General features: G+C 49.2%; 1 protein-coding gene across 1 annotated transcript in view; it reads left to right on the top strand.

Annotated features, from left to right (window-relative positions):
• Nucleotides 1-18,227, top strand: part of EIF2AK1 (eukaryotic translation initiation factor 2 alpha kinase 1) — a 326,533-nt gene that overhangs the window by 115,676 nt on the left and 192,630 nt on the right. Inside the window, exons 6-7 of the mRNA XM_085629019.1 lie at nucleotides 10,159-10,239; nucleotides 12,071-12,170. Of these exons, the coding sequence (XP_085485145.1) occupies nucleotides 10,159-10,239; nucleotides 12,071-12,170 (181 nt within the window). The remainder of the gene's footprint in view (nucleotides 1-10,158; nucleotides 10,240-12,070; nucleotides 12,171-18,227) is intronic.

Genomic DNA, 18,227 nt, shown 5'->3' with positions numbered 1-18,227 from the left:
GGTATTTAAAGAATTGGGTGCATGGCATGTGAAAATCCGTCTGCAGCTCCTGGAAGGATTTCAGAATAGGCCCTCTCATGACGTCCCCCAAAGTGGAGATCCCTATCGCACCCCAGTCCTGGAAGCCGGGCAGGATCGCCAACTGCGGCAGACCACCATTTCTCCACAGTGGCGTCTCCCCAGTTAGGCGATTCCACCAACCCATCCTCTGCAGTGCCTGTCTCCAAATCTGAAAGACCAATTGTGTCACACTCGGCAGAGAGCGCCGCAAAGGCGCGGAATAGAGGGGTGTATGTAGTGAATGATCCCCCATTAAGCGGCGCTCAAGGCTATATGCCGTATCCGACCTGTCGCCATACCACCATTCATTAAGGACCAGCAGGTGGGAGGCCATATAGTAGGAGAGAATGTCCGAGGTGGCGAGTCCCCCGCAATACGTGGATTTAAAACATGTACGTAAAGCCACCCTCACAACCCCTCCGCCCCAGAGAAACTGTCCCAGCATTGCATTGACTTGGCGGAACCAGCCCGAGGGAATAGGATATGGATGATTTTGCAGCTGATATAGCATCCGAGGAAGGGCAACCATCTTGAAGATGGCCGAGCGGCCATATATGGAAAGGGGCATATGAGACCAAGTCCGAATATCCTCCCGCACCCTGTTCCATACCGGCACCAGATTCCTTTCCCAAGAGGTCGATCGAGCATCCAACAGGAACATTCCCAAATATTTCAACCCCCCACTCACCACCTGTACCGCAGAGGCCCAGTCGCCCGGATCCGCTCCACTTCCCAGGATCCAAATGGTAGACTTACGCTCGTTCATATACAAGCCGGTAGTTTCCCCAAACACCTGCATAATGCGCAACAGCCGCGGGCCAGTCCTATCTAGTTGCGTAAGAAAGAATAGCACATCGTCTGCATATAAGGCAATACGATCAGACAGGCCATTGGCACATTCGAACCCCGACACTTGCGCGTCGACACGGACCCATGCAGCCAGGGGCTCCATTGCCAGGGCAAACAAATAGGGCGACAGAGGGCACCCCTGCCTGGTGCCACGACCAATAGGGAAGACCGATGAGACAGAGCCCGCCACTCGCACAGACGCTGTAATGTCAGTGTAGAGTAAAGTCAGATAGGAGAGAAAGCGAGGTCCTAGATTCAATCGGCGTAAGAGGGCAAACAGATATTCCCAGCTCAAGGAATCGAAGGCCCGGTCCATATCTGCAAGTAATAGGGCCGCATGTACCCCCAAATTTCCAGCTGCCGCAATCGCCGCATGCGCCCTGCGTATATTATGGCGGGTCGCCCGCTGGGGCATAAACCCGGCCTGGTCGGGATGTACAAGAGACGAAATGTGTGGACGGAGGCGATTAGCAAGCGCCTTCGCCAAGACCTGTCCCTCCACGTTAAGAAGGAAAATGGGACGATATGATGCATGATGCTCAGGGGGCCGGCCGGGTTTATGAAATACCACCACCTCAGCGTGCCGCCAGTCTCTAGGCAGGCTACCCACCTCGCTGGCCTCTTCTACTACCCTGCAATAATGAGGGCCGAGCTGCTGGGAGTATCTCTTAAAAAATTTGTTCGGGAATCCGTTGGGACCCGGCGCCTTACCAGGCTGCAGCTCCTGGAGAGCGGAATTTAGTTCATCTACCGTGAACGGATGATCAAGATCTGCACTCACTTCATCAGTCAGGGCCTTCGGTGGAAGGTCATCTAAGAATCGGGCAATAACCTCTGCCGGCAAACATTCTCGGGGCGCATAGAGGTCCGCGTAATATTCTGCGAAGCTTTCAGCGATGGCCGACGGGTCCGAAATCAGTACTGCGGGTTGCCAACCACGCCTGACGGGCCTCATCTAGCAATAGGGAGGAGAGTTCCTGCTGTGCCAGCAATAACTGCCGGCAGACCTGCGTCCCCCCCCCCCCCCATTTCCACTGCGCTCTTCCAGTTCCAAGATCTTCGCCTCAGCCCGCACAAGTGAGTCCCTACGGGCCCTGCGTGCCGCTGCACAGTAGAAAATATCAACCCCACGGAGTGTGGGCTTCATCGCCTCCCACAGCGACGTCGCCGTCGACACCGTTCCCACATTTCGCTGCAAATAGTGATCAATGGCGTTTCCCACGAGTTCCCTGTATTTCGCCTGCTGGAGGTTCCAGACAGAGAGACGCCACCAGAATGGTCCTCGCATAGGGCCGACATGCAGCGTAATAGCGACCGGCGAGTGGTCTGAGAGCCCTCGGGGGAGCAGATCTGCCTCCACCACCCTGCCCGCGTCGTCTCAGGACACAAAGATACAATCGATACGAGAGAAGGAGTCGTGGACCGCCGAGAGATAGGTGAATCCCGAGGTCCTGCCATGCAACCGGCTCCAAGGGTCATCCCATTCCTGACCTATCATGAGGGAATTAAGCTTGGTGGAATTGCCCCTGGCCGGTGCCCCATCGGGCCTCCGCCTGTCAAGAGCCAGATCCAGCACATCGTTCCAATCTCCACCCACCACTGCTAGTCCCTTCGGTATATCCGCCCACACGGTCACCAGCTTCTCAACAAAACCCCAAGACAACGGCGGCGGGGCGTACACGCTCCCAAAGATCACAGGCTCACCCCACAGCTCCCCCTGTAAAAAAAGATATCTGCCCTGTGTGTCATTCCACGCTCGAACATGATTGTAGGGAACTCTTCTATGAACCAGCACCGCCACTCCCCGTGAACCTCGCACAAAGCCTGCATGGAACACCTGCACATATCCAAACCGTTGAAAGCACAGCGCTTTCATCCCCATAAGGTGTGTCTCTTGGAGCATCAGTATATCTGCCCCGGCGCGTTTGGCCTTCTTAAGGATAGCGCCACGCTTGATCTTATCTATCGCCCCTCTGATATTCCAACTCAAAATGCGCAGGGACCCCAAGGGACCTAGCAATCTACCCGTATCGACAGCCATGGTAGAGCATCAGAAGCCAGACGAGCCCCAGCTGTCCAGGACATGTCACGCAGTGCGACCCCAACCCTCGATTAGACAGTGCGATAAGAAAACAGCAACAATTCCCAATATAACCCCTACAACCCCCTCCCCCCACCTCGTACCTCAATAACAGAGAAGTACTTGTCGCGGCAGGTAGTGCCAGCAGAGCCCAACAGGGGGTACCACCCCACACCCACCAATGGATCCCCAAACTACAGCCCATCAACCCCAGGTCCCCATCCCTTTTTGGTAAGACCAACCAGGATGGCAGCCCATACAGAGCTCCCCTGACAGCTGAAACGAGATATCCAAGAGACATGAGTGTACATATAAAAAGAGTATCAGTCCGCTGGTGTCGCCTGCTCCAACGCCGACCCCCCCCGCCCGCCAGTGCATCCCCGGACCTGCAACGCCTCCTGGACCTCGAGCGGCGAGACTTCTTCACCCGGCCACCAAGCACGCCGCGGGTCACCCCGCTCGAGGAAGAGTCAGATTCCTTCCCCGGAGGAGAGTGAGGACGCAGCCGCACCGTCTCGTCCGTCCAATTGAACACCTCCTCCGGAGAGTCAAAGAAGTACGTGCGGGAGCGGTAAGCGACCCGCAGCTGGGCCGGATACAGCAACGCATAGGGAAGCTTGAGTTCCCGCAGGCGGGTCTTAGCCGCAAGGAACGATTGCCGCAATTTCTGAGTCTGTTTGGTATACTCCGGGAATATGAGGATACGGGCGTTGTTAAACTGCAGGGGTTTGTGGGCCCTGGCTTGCTTGAGGATCACATCCCGGTCATGATAGTTAAGCAGTTTTGCAATCACAGGCCGTGGCCTGGCCCCGGGGGGAGGCTTCTGCATCAGGGCTCTATGCGCCCTCTCCACAACAAAGCATTTGGAAAGGGTGTCGGTAGGTAGCCAGCCCTCTAGCCACCGAGTGAGAAACTCCTCCATATTCCCAGACTCGCAGCCCTCCGGAAAGCCAACAAAGCGGAGGTTGTTGCGCCGGGCTCGTCCCTCCGCGTCCTCGACCCTAGACGCTAGGCCCCGCTGGGTAGTCTCCAGAGACGCCACTCGTTGCTGCAGGGTAGTCACCACATCTTCTACCCCCGAGATCCGGGTCTCGGTTTCGGTAATACGTGCCACAGCATTACGCAGGAGCATTACATCGGAGCCCACTGCCCCTATTTTGGCGTCCACGGCGTCTCTGGACTGGGTGATGGCCGCCAGGAGGGCAGCATTGTCCGGCACAGCACCCGAGGACCCGGCCGCCGCCCCGGCGGGGCCCCCGGGGCCCGCATATTTATCTAGCGTGCTCTGCTTAGAAGGCCCTCCACTAGTTTTGTCCCTTGTCATGGTGGGGCAGGCAGACCCCCGCAATCCTCCGTCCCTCTAAAAGCACTGCTCCCGTGTCCCTCGCCGGGCTTCCGTGCACAGCGCAGAGGAACACCGCAGACCGATCCCGGGCCACGCAGCTCGATTTAACTGCCGAAACGGCCGCCCGGGAGCCCCAGCCAAGCGACCCCGGTCAGCGCAGGCCAGGCGGCCCCACTCCACGTCACCCAGCGGATGGACGTCAATGTCTCTCCAAGACCCACAGGCGGCAAGAGCCCCACAGGACGCCCCAGGGTCACCACCCAGGCCCCCGGTACCACTACGCCTCCCGGGCCTTAGATTTCACCAGCACCCGCGCTGGGCCAGTGCACACCCCGGGAACAGACAGGATGCGCCTCCAGGCCATCCACGAAGCGCTGCGGGCTTCCCAGGCCACCCTCTGACACCTCCACGCGGGCCGATAGCACCGCCGAATCCCCAGGCCATCACAGGTCAGTGGGGGGGGGGGGACTCCAAGTCCAGCCACTGGGAGCGGATTCACTCCCCCCGTAGTTCTCCCATCAACACCGCAGCCCGACTCTGCTGCCGTCACAAGGCACAGTCTCTAGTGGTCCCGGCGGTCCAAAGCGCAGGGCGAAGGTCCACACACAAGTCTCTACTGCCTCCGTCTCCCGGGCGTAGCACCAAATCCCGGTCCCACCCGGGCAAATTCTGCAGCATACAGGAGCATGCGACCCTCAGCCCGCATGTATCGGACTCCACGCGGACCCAGGAGCTCCCCAGACGCAAGTCCAAGATGGCGGCTTCCCCCGCGAGCGCCGCTGTGCTCCGCTGCTCTCCTCGCTCCTCGGACCGGCTGTCCGTCTATCGCCAGTGGGGGGGGAAGCCTGCCAAGCGGGAAAACAAATTGCCTCCGTTCGCCGGAAATCACCCGCAACGCCCCAGGCAGTGGCGCTCACAGCCTCTCTGCAGCTGCCGCCAATCGCGGGACTCGCCCACCGGTCCGCACTCGAGGCCGCGGCTCCCACGTCGCCTTTAGGCCTCAGCCCCGATCCGGACCCATCTCAGCCACCGGGCGCCGCTCCTGACCCCAGATCACGGGAAACAGCAGAACTGCGACTCCCAAGCCTCCGCTGCGTCAGGCAAAGGGGAAACTCGGCCAGGGGAGCAGGATAATGGTAGGATATATAAAGGGCTGGACGGAGCTCACTTAGAAGCCGTCCGCCGTGCTGGCTTGCTAAGCCACGCCCCTAAATAAATCTTTTTAATAGTTTTCCGTCACATCATGCATGCCACGATTGATCGCTTTTGCCTGATAAGATTTGAATAATTCCTCAAATACCTGTTCTTTCATTCAAGTGGTTTCCTTTCCAATGTAAAGATCTATTGCTATACATGGGTCATACTGGTTGCTCAAATGGTGATTCCCAATTTGTGCATTTTCAACAAGGTCTTAGGTACACATACCTAGATAACTTCCTAAATCAGTTCTTTGTTTAACTCGTTGACAATGTATAACCTTTCAGTGGGTGTACCCAATTCACAGGGACTTTCTAACATATTGTTTAAAAATGTACTTATGTATGATTGTCAAGTCCTCTTTATTCCTGTACTAGAATGCACACATTTTACTGAGTGTTCTCCCTAAATTCCGGACTATTTTGTATTAAAAAAAAGACTTTGTGTGCATCACCTTGGACATCTGTGTTTTTTCGTGGTTCAAATATTTGACCTTGTCCTACTAAATGTGTTAGAATCTGTTAACCTAATTTGTGTAACTTGCTCATATAATAAAGAAGAGAAAAGTATTTTGCTGTAAATTCAGCAAAATAAGCAATGTTTTTAAGATGTCCCATCCCTGGAGTACAATTGCATGAATGCCAGCACTTCAAAAATATGGATCATGTTGCACTACATGCCATTTCTTAGTTTTGATCCTTGGTAGCCAAGCCACTATACAGAAGAGCCTCCTCACTCCTTGAAATCCTAAAGAAGCTGGAGACCTGTCTTTTTAAAAGGGCCCATAAGGCCCTAGTTTTGGCTAGACTCACACCAGCTCAGCACCAAGATACCCTCCAGGGTTATGGTGTGCTCTACAAATCTGCATAACATTTACTTTTTTGCGATGTCCATTATGTACAGTGGGTACTAGCATTACTCGCATAGTGATCCTGACACAGCAACCTTTTCTTCCTCGGTCATCACGTTTAATTTGACTTTTTCTAACTAATTTATTGTTTTTGTATTTCTTTTTTCCATCTTTCCCTTTTCTCCCTCTCCCCCTCCCCCTTGTCTTTGTCTGTCTGTCCCTCCCCCTACCTCCCATCTTCCCCCTCGCTCTTGTATCATCCCTCTCTCCCTCTTTGCATTTCACCCTTTTCTCCCTCTCACTTATGTCCCTTGCTTGCTCCTGCCCTCTTTCTCCAGTCCTCCACCTTCTTTTCTCCAGTCCTCCACCCTCTTTTCTCCAGTCCTCCACCCTCTTCTCTCCAGTCCTCCACATTCTTCCAGCCCGCTTTAGCCTCTTAATTTCCTCCCTTTTCCCTCAATCCTCCCCCACCCTCTCCCCCCTCAGCCTTTGTTATGACATTCAATCTGGTTTACACCCAGAGCACAATACTGAGTCTGCCCTGGTAGATATTATGGGGAATCAGTTATGTGTAAAAAAATTGAGTACAGCCAACAGTACTAATTCCCTCGAATCGTCAGCTGTCTTTGATCCTGTTGACTGTTTAGTACTTTTAGAAACAATCAACTAGGGGTTTGGGGAGCAATAAATGCTGTTCTGACACCTCGTTTGTCAGGCAGCTCCCAACAAATCAAATTAGGAGCATTTTTGTCCCAGCCCTAGACTTTTGAACAATGGTCTCCTCCAAGGTTCAGTATTCTTCTCGTTCTTCTTCAAGTCTATATGCTGCCACTGATCAGGCTGTTCAAGGCATACAGATTGGTCTTCCAACGTATGCCTGATATAATCCGGTTGATGCAGGAGCAACTATCCCAAAATGTTTGGATTACCGAACTGCTCCATCTCGGCATAGCAGTTCCCTCTACAATGCCCTTGCATTGAATGATAATATAGGAGCCCTGGTGAGACTGTATTGACCTCTGCTCTGCTATTATATTGTGTTTAAATTGTTATGTTTAGGACAAAAAGTAGTCTGGGATAAAATATCTCAATGATTGAAGAAGGCTTCCTTGATGTATCCACTCAGGATAGGATTAAAGCCTCATAATAATATTAGGCTAAATATACCAAAGTATGGGTCAAAAGGAAAAACAGTAGTATACCGCAAAGCTGAACGTTGGAATAAAATGAAATCACTTAACATTATTATTTTCAGGGAGCTTATAGTTTGCTTTCTTAGTAGGATAGGTTAGACACCCTGTGTCCCCATGACTTGGAGGTAACTTAACATCTTCCTTGAGAGTGGATGTAGATTATCTTCTTCTGCTCCAAGTACGTCCGGCCGAGAAAAAGCTAGATTATCCTGATCTGTAGACGGCTTGGGTGCAGGCAGTACTCTGTAGCACTTAGGTTCTTACGCACGGAGACTTTAGAGACAGTTGTGTGTGCATTTGCTAAGTACCTCCATTGGAGCTGGTATATTAGAGCCAAAGTGTTGGATTAACTTGTCTGGCCACTGCAGGGCTGCTTTTTGAGATATTCCCTTTTAAAGAGGTACATATGCCATTCATAGTTCACCACACCACATTATTTAGACTTGTACTGATTGCTTATTCTTCCACATTGTTCACCCAAGCAACTTCAAGTCAATTTCTTTATTTAGGTTATGTGCTGTCCATATTTTGGCGTGTACCTTTAACATCAATATTTGCTTGCTGTTGGGCAATAGGCCTTTTGAGATTAGGTGTACCACACAGATCCTGGCACACTGCCTTGGTAACCAATATAAGAGCTGTGACTACCATCTTTTATACTGTTGTGACTCTTATACATCATTGTTACTGTACTAGATGTTTTTATGGGTTTTTATAACTGCTTTTATCTTATGGCATGGGCAACTACTATTCCTAGATTGTCCTTTTTTACACTGTGACTGGATATCTTAATGTATTTGTGTCTTGTCTGTGTGGTATTCTTTAATGTACTTTTATGGTTCTCAAACCCCCCTCAAAAAGTATTATGATCGTGATTATTGAGATATATATATATATATATTATCTACTGGCGGTCGCCAGTAGATAGTTATAGTTAGGACCGTGTTTCCATAGGAAATCCGCAACATTCTATTTGGAATAACTTTGGCGCCGGTTGACGAATCCTCGCGAAATTTTGAAAATAGGTGGGGCGCTCCGCTCCTACCCTGAAAGTCTCTGGGGGATTCGTCAAGCGGGGGCTGAGAAAAAAGGGGGGTCCCAAAACACGTTTTCCCCATCCATTTTCCCATAGGACCTTTAGTCCGAGCTACAGCCCGAACGGCTGAACAGAATTACTTGAAATTTGGCAGAGAGGTAGTCCTCCGGTCAGAGATGTGCCTTTTGCAGGTCTGATGTAAATCTGTTCAGTAGGTCCTGAGAAAATAGCATTTAAATCAATATATATATCTGTAAGCGCGCTCCGTGCGCTTACGGTAAGCTTACCGTACGCGTACGGTGCCGTGCGCGAGCTCAATTCTGATTGGTGGTTACATGACTGTAAACATTCGAATCGGTCGAAATCAGAAAGTGTCGGCCGCCATTTTCTGTCTCTCGCACTGAAAAACAAAGGTGGATAACGTGAAAAGGGGGCAACGAAGAGAGTTGCAGACCCCCTAGCGTTTGTCAGGGGGTCCACGAAGGACCAAAAAGTACCAAAAATACATTTAATAATTTTTAAAAAAAATCGCGGAGTGCGCGTACGGTAAGCTTACCGTACGCGCACGGCAAAAAAAAATAATAAAAAAAAAACGAAATAACAATCACATTTATTAAATAAATTGAAGGACCCGCAAGGGAGAAAAAAAAATTGTTACTGTGTAAAAAAAGGCGAGGCGCGCACGGTATGAACTGCGCAACGTAGGCGCTCGGTGCGCAAAGCGCACCGAGTGCCCACAGCGCGCGCACGGTGCGCAGGGTGCGCAGGGTGTGCGCACGGTGAAAAACCAGAAAAAAAAATAAAAAATAAATACATAACTTAGCATTTAAAAAACCGTACAAATTCACTGAAAAAACCATAGGTTTCACACACGTTATAGTTAGGAATTAGCATTTAAAAAACCTTGCAAAATCACTTAAAAAACCATAGGTTTCACACATGTTATAGTTAGCTGTACATTTCACTCGTAAAAAACCAATGAAATTCCACGTTATAGTTAGATCAGGTAACTATAACTTGCGCGACCGCAATCCACAATGTGTCATTTCAGATGTCATCATTGATGTGAAGAGTGATGTCACTGACCAAGTCATGAGTGATGTAATATGTGACGTCATCAGCAGCTTATTGTGGGCGCGCAAGTTATAGTTACCTGATCTAACTATAACGTGGAATTTCATTGGTTTTTTACGAGTGAAATGTACAGCTAACTATAACATGTGTGAAACCTATGGTTTTTTAAGTGAATTTGCAAGGTTTTTTAAATGCTAATTGCTAACTATAACGTGTGTGAAACCTATGGTTTTTTCAGTGAATATATATATATATATATATATATATCTATCCTGCAGTGGTGACTGTGTTTTATATGCTCAGGCACAGCCTTACTTGGAAGAATGCTAACAGTGTGTGTTTGTAGAAACAGCACTCTGATACTAAATAATTTTCCTTTTTATTTATCCCTTCACCAGTTCTATATCTGTTCTTTAAATTGGTCATGTGTAGTAAGCGGCTTATGCTTATTGTAGGTTTACGTTTCCTTTTCAGGTACGAAACAAATTGGATGGCCAGTTTTATGCTATTAAGAAAATTCTGATAAAGAAGGCGACTAGAAAAGATTGCATGAAGGTATTTTCTTTAAAACTTCCAGATGACTGTGAACCATTCTGATACCAGTAATGCTCTAGGCATGTGAGCTCAGCACTGGGGTTTTAGTTATAGCTGAAACTCAGCCCAATGGTCCATCTGTGTTCTGACAGAATCACTGTTAATAATGCAACCTTTTGAGTCCTAAAATCTCTTCTCTATAGAGACAATCTGACACACACAGTAAGACACCTTGAATGAAAGTCCCAATGTTTATTGCTTTCTCGTTTTTTTCTTTGGTGCCAGTTTTAAAACAATTGCTCTCTCTTCAGCTACTTGAATGTGTATTGTTTAATGTGAGGTTCAAATTGATGGTGTACTTGAAAAACCAAGGAATACGTTGGTCAAAGCATGCGGAAATTGACTGGGTAGGATACCAGATAACAAATACGGTCTGACAGAAATATTGTAGCATAAATATTGCCCCATTGGAGTTAACAGAAAATCTACCACCGATAATACAATATTTTTGTAAATGATATTTAGGACACAATAATTCTCTGTGACAATAGTTGTACTAAATATTTTCTGAGAAATAACCAATGAACTGTTCTTTCTATTATTGTAGACTATGGGTCATGACAAACTATCTGGTCACTATTTGAAATTGGTGTTCCTCTGTTGCTTTCAGTATTTTCAAGGACACACTTCATCTTCCATCAATTTAAGGGAACAGGTTTTATATAGCTATTCAGTGTTTTTTTCACCATGCAATTGTTTGCTGTGTGAGCATGTTCACTAATGCAGAATCAATCAGTCTACAATTACTTACTTCAAATTAGACGTTCCATACACCAATAGTAACATAATTTAGAACACAATGTATTAACAAAAACATGAGTGAAATTCATACATTAAACTATGTAGATTAATAAAGCAACATCATGAAATCTCAAGATAAAACAATGGTCTAAAATTAAAAACTAACGACCACCATCCAGTTTTCCGGGAAAATACTTGCACCAATGTGTAAAAGCAGGAATTCAAAGAAACAATTTCAGTCTCATGCATTTGTTTTCCTCCTGGTATTTCTGACAACTTTTAACACTACAGTCATTATCTTTTTAGTAGTAGTGCTACATTTTATTTTGGCAACCAAATCCTATCCAAAGTTGCATCGAACAAATAAATACAGATAAAAAATGTAGAGTACATAAAAATCATTCCTGACAACCTATTAAGTCACCTAGAACAAGGACAATTATTGAGTAAAAATCGAATTATCTTCACAAGGTTAAAATCATTAAGTTGAAAGGAAATTCTCTCCTAATGCTCCACATGTGTCCCAGATATTTAGCCACAGCTTATGCATGGAAGGTGGACGGATCAGATCTCAAAAGCCTTAGGGCAACTAGATGGTTCCGCAGAGAGGTTTCAGCCATTTTTCCTGAGGAATCCTGTAGACTGAGCATGCAAACATTACATGGGCGACAGTCTCTTTCATATCCACACAACAAGGGCAACAATTAGATAAAGGGATAAAATTAGACCACCTGCTTACAAACGCTTTGAGCGGAAGAGTGCCCAACCTGAACTGTATATACAATTTCCTTTCTTTTGGGACCGGAATGGTATCAAGATAGTCCTCATATACACAATCCAATATGAAATCCAAAAATGAATTCGTCACACGTCTACCTGTCATCAATTTATGTGGCATTTGTGTATTCCAAAGGCTAATGCTAATACAGAAGGCTTTTCTTAATTTCAGATGGTGCCTTAAACTGTACCTTGTATGCTTTTTAAATAATTCTACAATATGTACTTTCCTTGTGAAAAATAATAGCCCCCCTTTCATTTGTTTTTGTTTCAGGTACTCAGGGAAGTTAAAGTTCTGGCTGGCCTGCAGCACGCTAATATAGTGGGGTATCACACTGCATGGATGGAACATGTTCAGCCGCCACTTCCAAGAAGTGAGTTTTAGGAATATGTTTTTCTGAGGTCCAAAATAATTGAATGGAATTACCTTTATTATTTTTCTGTTTGTTGAATCAAGATGGACAAACTATATTGTTATCGCTTAAACATGCATAAAATTGCTTGCTTGCATACTTTGACATACTTAAGTGTCTTTCATCTGTTTATATTTCACTTTAGCAGCTGCTACTAGATTCAGGGGCACTAACACATAATGAATGTTGAGCCATTCAGATTTTTTAGGAAGAGGAACTGATAGTGTGCTTTTGTCTCCCTGACAATGACATGTTGTATATCCCTTGTGCAAGATTGTACTCCTTTTAAAAGTTGGAGGCAAAATTGCGCAAAGATGCATTAAGGATAACAGTTCTCACTCACAACATTGCTACGTATCATATATATTTTTCTTTCCAGTGTTATTATTCGTCTGATCTGGCCTGTGCCATTTATTGAGTTATATTGAACTGGAAACAAATCTACTGTTTCTGTTTGGTTCAAGTACACCCTATAGGCTAAGCACATTGTTGGACCTAAGTCCTTGGGGTAGCTTGGCTCACGGTCAACAGGCTCACATCTCTACTTGGCCTCTCATACTTGCATCCTACCTAGCTTCAATCCAGCGCAGCACCACTCAAAAAGAATACTACACCAGACAAGTTTAAGTTTTACCAGGTCTTTATCTTTCCTTTGCGAACTTGGACTCTTAATTTAAACTTTTAGAATGAAACATTTCCTCACATTTCAAGAAAGACCATGTCATTACATTTCAGGATAACATATTTCACCATGTCTCACGATAAACCATATCATTACATTTCAGGATAACATATTTCATCATGTCTCACGATAAACCATATCATTACATTTCAGGATAACATATTTCATCATGTCTCGCGATAAACCATATCATTACATTTCAGGATAACTGTCCCTTGGGGTTTTTTTTTTAGCTCAGCAGATCTATAGACCCTCTAGGTAACCCCACCCCGGCGCTTGGGCTCTGGAGGGATTGTCAACCTCCTCACGATTTGCGCCCTGAAGGACACTGGCAATTCATATAGTCCCAGCCGGTCCAAATGAGGCTCCCCTGTCAAAGGGAACCTGGGCCACCGGATAGTGACCCTCTCGGTTGTCAGCCATCACAACCGGGTGGACTACATTGGGGACCACCTGCTCTGGGGACACCAGCTGACTCCTTACCATAGTCATGCTGGCTCCTGTGTCCCTCAGAGCCTCCACCCTCTGGGCATTGATGGTGACCCATTGCCTGTACCTAGTAGTATTCGAAGGCATCTGGGTCTTAGGAACCATCTCACAATCCCCTAAGGACACTAAGGTTAGCCCTGCCCACTCACCTCCCTTATCTAGGGGCAACTCCTCCCCGAGCACTACACTCGCCACCCCAGGGGTCTTTCCTCCAATGGGAGGGTGTGGTCTCTTGGGACACTTGGCATCCCCCTTATAGTGCCCAACCTCACCACACTCGTAACATCGGACAACCCTAGGCTGCTGACCACGGTCAGGATAAGGGGGTTTGTGGGGAACAACTTTAGGAGGGAATCCTACTCCCTTCCCTGGTGAACTCTTTTGGGGGCCTTTAGAGAACTCCCTCTTTTTGTCTCCCCCCTCTTTCTTCTGGGGGGCGCCCTGTCCAGCCCCTTGGAAATTCCCTCCAGTCCCTTTTGAGGATACCCGGGTACTCGCCCAGATATCCGCCTCCTCTGCAAGCTTCCTGGGATTAGTGAGCTTGCTGTCTACTAGGTGCTGACGCAGCTCTGGAAAACTTTTCTCTAGGAGGTGCTCCTTTAAAATTAAATTGTACAGTCCCTCATAGTCCTTGACATCACTACCCTGCACCCAGCCCTCTAAGGCCTTCCTGGCATAGTCCAAGAAGTCCACCCAATTCTGAGTGGACAACTTCTGACTGCCCCGAAACCTCTGCCTGAATTTTTCAGGGGTCAGTCCAAATTTCCTTACTAGGGCTACCTTCATGACGGGGTACCTGGTCTGATCTCGCTGTTCTAGCGCCAACAAGGCATCCCTCCCCACCGGAGGCATATACCTATACAGGCCACCCCCCCACTGGGCTTCGGGGACCCCATGGGCTCTTAGAGAAACCTCATAGGCAGCCAGCCATTTTACAATGTCATCCCCTATACCATAGCTAGCAACCACATCTTTGGGCAGGTAGGGCCTGGACTCTCTCGGGACTTCTCTCGGTATGCTGCCACCATTGGGACTGCTGGGGGTTCCAAGTTGGAGGGCTTTGAGCTCTAACTCTTTTAAGTGAAGCTCATGGAGGAACCTCCTCTCCTCCCTCTCCTTTTCTAACCGGGCCAGATCCATTCTCAGCTGTCTCTCTTCCCTTCGATCAACTAGGTCAGCAGAGGACAGGCTCCCCCCTGAGGCGCTACTTCCCACTCTTGATGGGGCCCTGGACCCAACGTCCATATTACCGCTCCCAGGGGGAAGAAGGACTTCCGGTTCTTCTAGGAGATCTAGTCCTGGTTCTTCCTCCCGTTTCCCGCTAGGGTGGGCCATAACCCAGGCTCTTAAGCTTGCCTGGAGCTCTGTCTTCTTTGCCCATTGCTTAAAGAATACCCCCCGTTCCTGGCAGAACTCCTTCAATTGGGCCACTGTATACTCCTCCAGCCTACCCAATTCGAATTCCATCCTGCCAGATGGGACCCCAACACAGTTAACAAGAACTTTTTCTCAAGAAAGGGAATATACACAGGACAATTTCAAAAAATCCTCCAATTAGAAAACAATCTGGAGAAAACTCCAGTCAAAACAATCCAGTGTAGGTGGTGATGCACGCTAAACTGCCACTAAGCGGATGCAAGCACTGAATAAGTAATCCCACCGCTGAGCACCAATTTGTTGGACCTAAGTCCTTGGGGTAGCTTGGCTCACGGTCAACAGGCTCACATCTCTACTTGGCCTCTCATACTTGCATCCTACCTAGCTTCAATCCAGCGCAGCACCACTCAAAAAGAATACTACACCAGACAAGTTTAAGTTTTACCAGGTCTTTATCTTTCCTTTGCGAACTTGGACTCTTAATTTAAACTTTTAGAATGAAACATTTCCTCACATTTCAAGAAAGACCATGTCATTACATTTCAGGATAACATATTTCATCATGTCTCACGATAAACCATATCATTACATTTCAGGATAACATATTTCATCATGTCTCACGATAAACCATATCATTACATTTCAGGATAACATATTTCATCATGTCTCACGATAAACCATATCATTACATTTCAGGATAACTGTCCCTTGGGGTTTTTTTTTAGCTCAGCAGATCTATAGACCCTCTAGGTAACCCCACCCCGGCGCTTGGGCTCTGGAGGGATTGTCAACCTCCTCAGGATTTGCGCCCTGAAGGACACTGGCAATTCATATAGTCCCAGCCGGTCCAAATGAGGCTCCCCTGTCAGCTGGGCTCACTAAACTGCTAGCAGCCCACTTTGTTCCAGACAGGCAGGTTCTAGGATCCCCCAGTAATAAGCTAAACTATCCCCAAATGGCAGTCTCCCTTGGCTTCCTCGCTGGCAAGGCTCGCCCCGTTATCCCCTCTCCTCAACTTGACTGGGACGAGATGCTTATATTTACTATGGGCCCCTGGCTTCCCCTTGGCAAGGGCCCCGCTTACTGTCACTCTTGAGGTCCTCCTCGTGGATGCTCCACCGCTGTTGGGAGGCGCGGTCCCCTCACTCTGTGGAACGAAGCTTGCAGGCGGATTTCGCAGAAGGAATCCCTACTCAACAAGGAGGGGGGCTGGGGGCCTGTGCACACCCTCCAGCCTCCTCCCACAAGAGAACACGACGTAGCTCTCACCCCTTACAAGCGACAGCCTCTCTTCTTAGCTACTGCCAGGAGGCGCTCCCACGACGCCAAGATCAGTGCGTCTAACGGGGGCGCGGCCTCAGCTTCCGTCCGGCAGCTACGGGGCGGCGCTAGGCCCCTCACACGTGATGAGGACCTCGGCCTCACCGCCTTCCCCTCTCGCACTTCCTGGAGATGGATCTCCTCAGTCCACCAGACGCGCTGCTCACCCGCTCCGCACCCGGGCCAATTCCTCACTCCTGGCCTTACGGCGGCAGCGACTCTTACTGAAAGACCCCAGGTACTCTCTCAAACTGGGGGGGCAAGGGGGCGGTCCGTATTTCAGGACAGGTCTCGTGGAAAAAGGGGGGGGGGAAAGAAAGAAGGTGGTGATTTGACGGATGCCAGTCCCCTCACAGGAACGGGGGCGGAGGACAGCTAAGTTCTCGGGACTCAAGCCCATCCACCTCTTCTCGCTTGTCGAAGTGAGTGGCTACCTCCAGGCCAACCCAGGAATTCCGGACAATAGCAGGGCTGTAAGCCTACAGCAATGGTCCTCTCTGTGAACCAAGAGGTCAGGGGTTCACTCTCCCCAGGGCCTCCCTGGAACGCGTGCCCCAAAGTCACTGGCGGCCACAGGGACTGGTCAAGAGGTTGGGGGTGATGTCACTGGCGGGGAGAACTGTGCAGACCCTGAGACCTGTCAATCCCTACCCAGTGCAGCCACCTCCCCACTCAGGTGCCTTACTCCTGACTAACCGGCCACTCAGCTCTCTTCTAAAATGGCCGCCCACCTGCCACCTCTATTTATCACCTTGGGCCTGACCTGCCAGAAGGGCCCAGAAAGTTCCGGAAACCCCCATGGCAGTCATGGTCCAGGTGCTGAGGTGACAGTTGGTGCCACCATTTTAGAATCTCACCTCCCTTCCCTAGTTTTCCTCAGAGGAGCACCTTGCGCCTTTCCCTCAGGTAGTGAGAGAAAAGCGCCCAGAACCTCTACATTAGCACCTAAAAAGTTAGGTAGACAGAAAATATGAGAAGGGGGAAAGGGACAAAAATAATAAAATGAGGAGGGAACCGCCAAAGGGCTGACAGGTCTAACACGCGTCCCCCCCAGCTGAAAGTGGGGAGAGCTACCCAACCCCTTGGGAGTCCTCTTCACTAAGGCGGAAATACCTGGAGAGACCGTCAGCATTGGCGTGGTCCACTCCTGGGCGATGTTCCACCCTAAAGTCCATCCCCTGTAGGGAAATGGACCACCTCAACAGCTTGGGATTTTCGCCCCTCATTTGCATCAGCCACCTGAGGGGCCGGTGGTTGGTCTGAACCAGGAAGTGCGAGCCAAACAAGTATGGCCGCAGCTTCTTCAGAGCCCACACCACCGCAAAAGCTTCCCTCTCAATTGCACTCCACCTCTGTTCCCGGGGGAGTAGTCTCCTAGATAGGAAAACCACCGGTTGGTCTAGACCCTCGTCATTGAGTTGCGACAGCACTGCCCCAATACCGTGCTCCGACGCATCTGTCTGGACGATGAACTCCTTAGCGAAGTCAGGGGCCCTGAGAACAGGTGCCGCACACATGGCCTTTTTCAAGGTGTCAAAAGCTCGTTGACATCCCTCGGTCCAGATCACCCGTCGAGGGTGCTTTTTGGAAGTGAGCTCAGTCAAGGGGGCCACGATGGTTCCGTATCCCTTGACAAAGCGTCGGTAGTAACCAGTGAGGCCCAAGAAGGCCCGAACCTCTGTCTGTGTCTTGGGGGGTTCCCAGGCCATGATGGTTTCGATCTTGGCCTGGAGGGGTTGCACCTTGCCCCGACCTACCAAGTGACCGAGGTACACTACCGACCCCTGCCCGATCTGGCACTTACTGGCCTTGATCGTCAGACCTGCCTGCTGCAAAGCGTGAAGAACGGCCTGAAGGTGACTCAGATGGTCCTCCCAGCTGCGGCTGAAGACAGCGATGTCATCCAGGTACGCAACTGAAAAGGCTTCCATTCCAGAGAGGACCTGGTTCACCAATCGCTGGAACGTAGCAGGGGCGTTCTTGAGCCCGAAGGGCATCACACAGAACTGGTAGTGACCCTCGGGTGTGGAGAAGGCTGACCTTTCCTTGGCTCCATCCGTCAGGGAAATCTGCCAGTACCCAGATGTGAGGTCAAAGGTACTGAGATATTGGGCAGCTCCCAACCGGTCAATGAGCTCATCTGCTCTCGG

The sequence above is a fragment of the Triturus cristatus genome, chromosome 10, assembly GCF_964204655.1.
Source record: "Triturus cristatus chromosome 10, aTriCri1.1, whole genome shotgun sequence".
NCBI lineage: Eukaryota > Metazoa > Chordata > Amphibia > Caudata > Salamandridae > Triturus > Triturus cristatus.
Note: the sequence above shows the minus strand (reverse complement) of the source record. Positions and strands in the feature narration are given on the sequence as shown.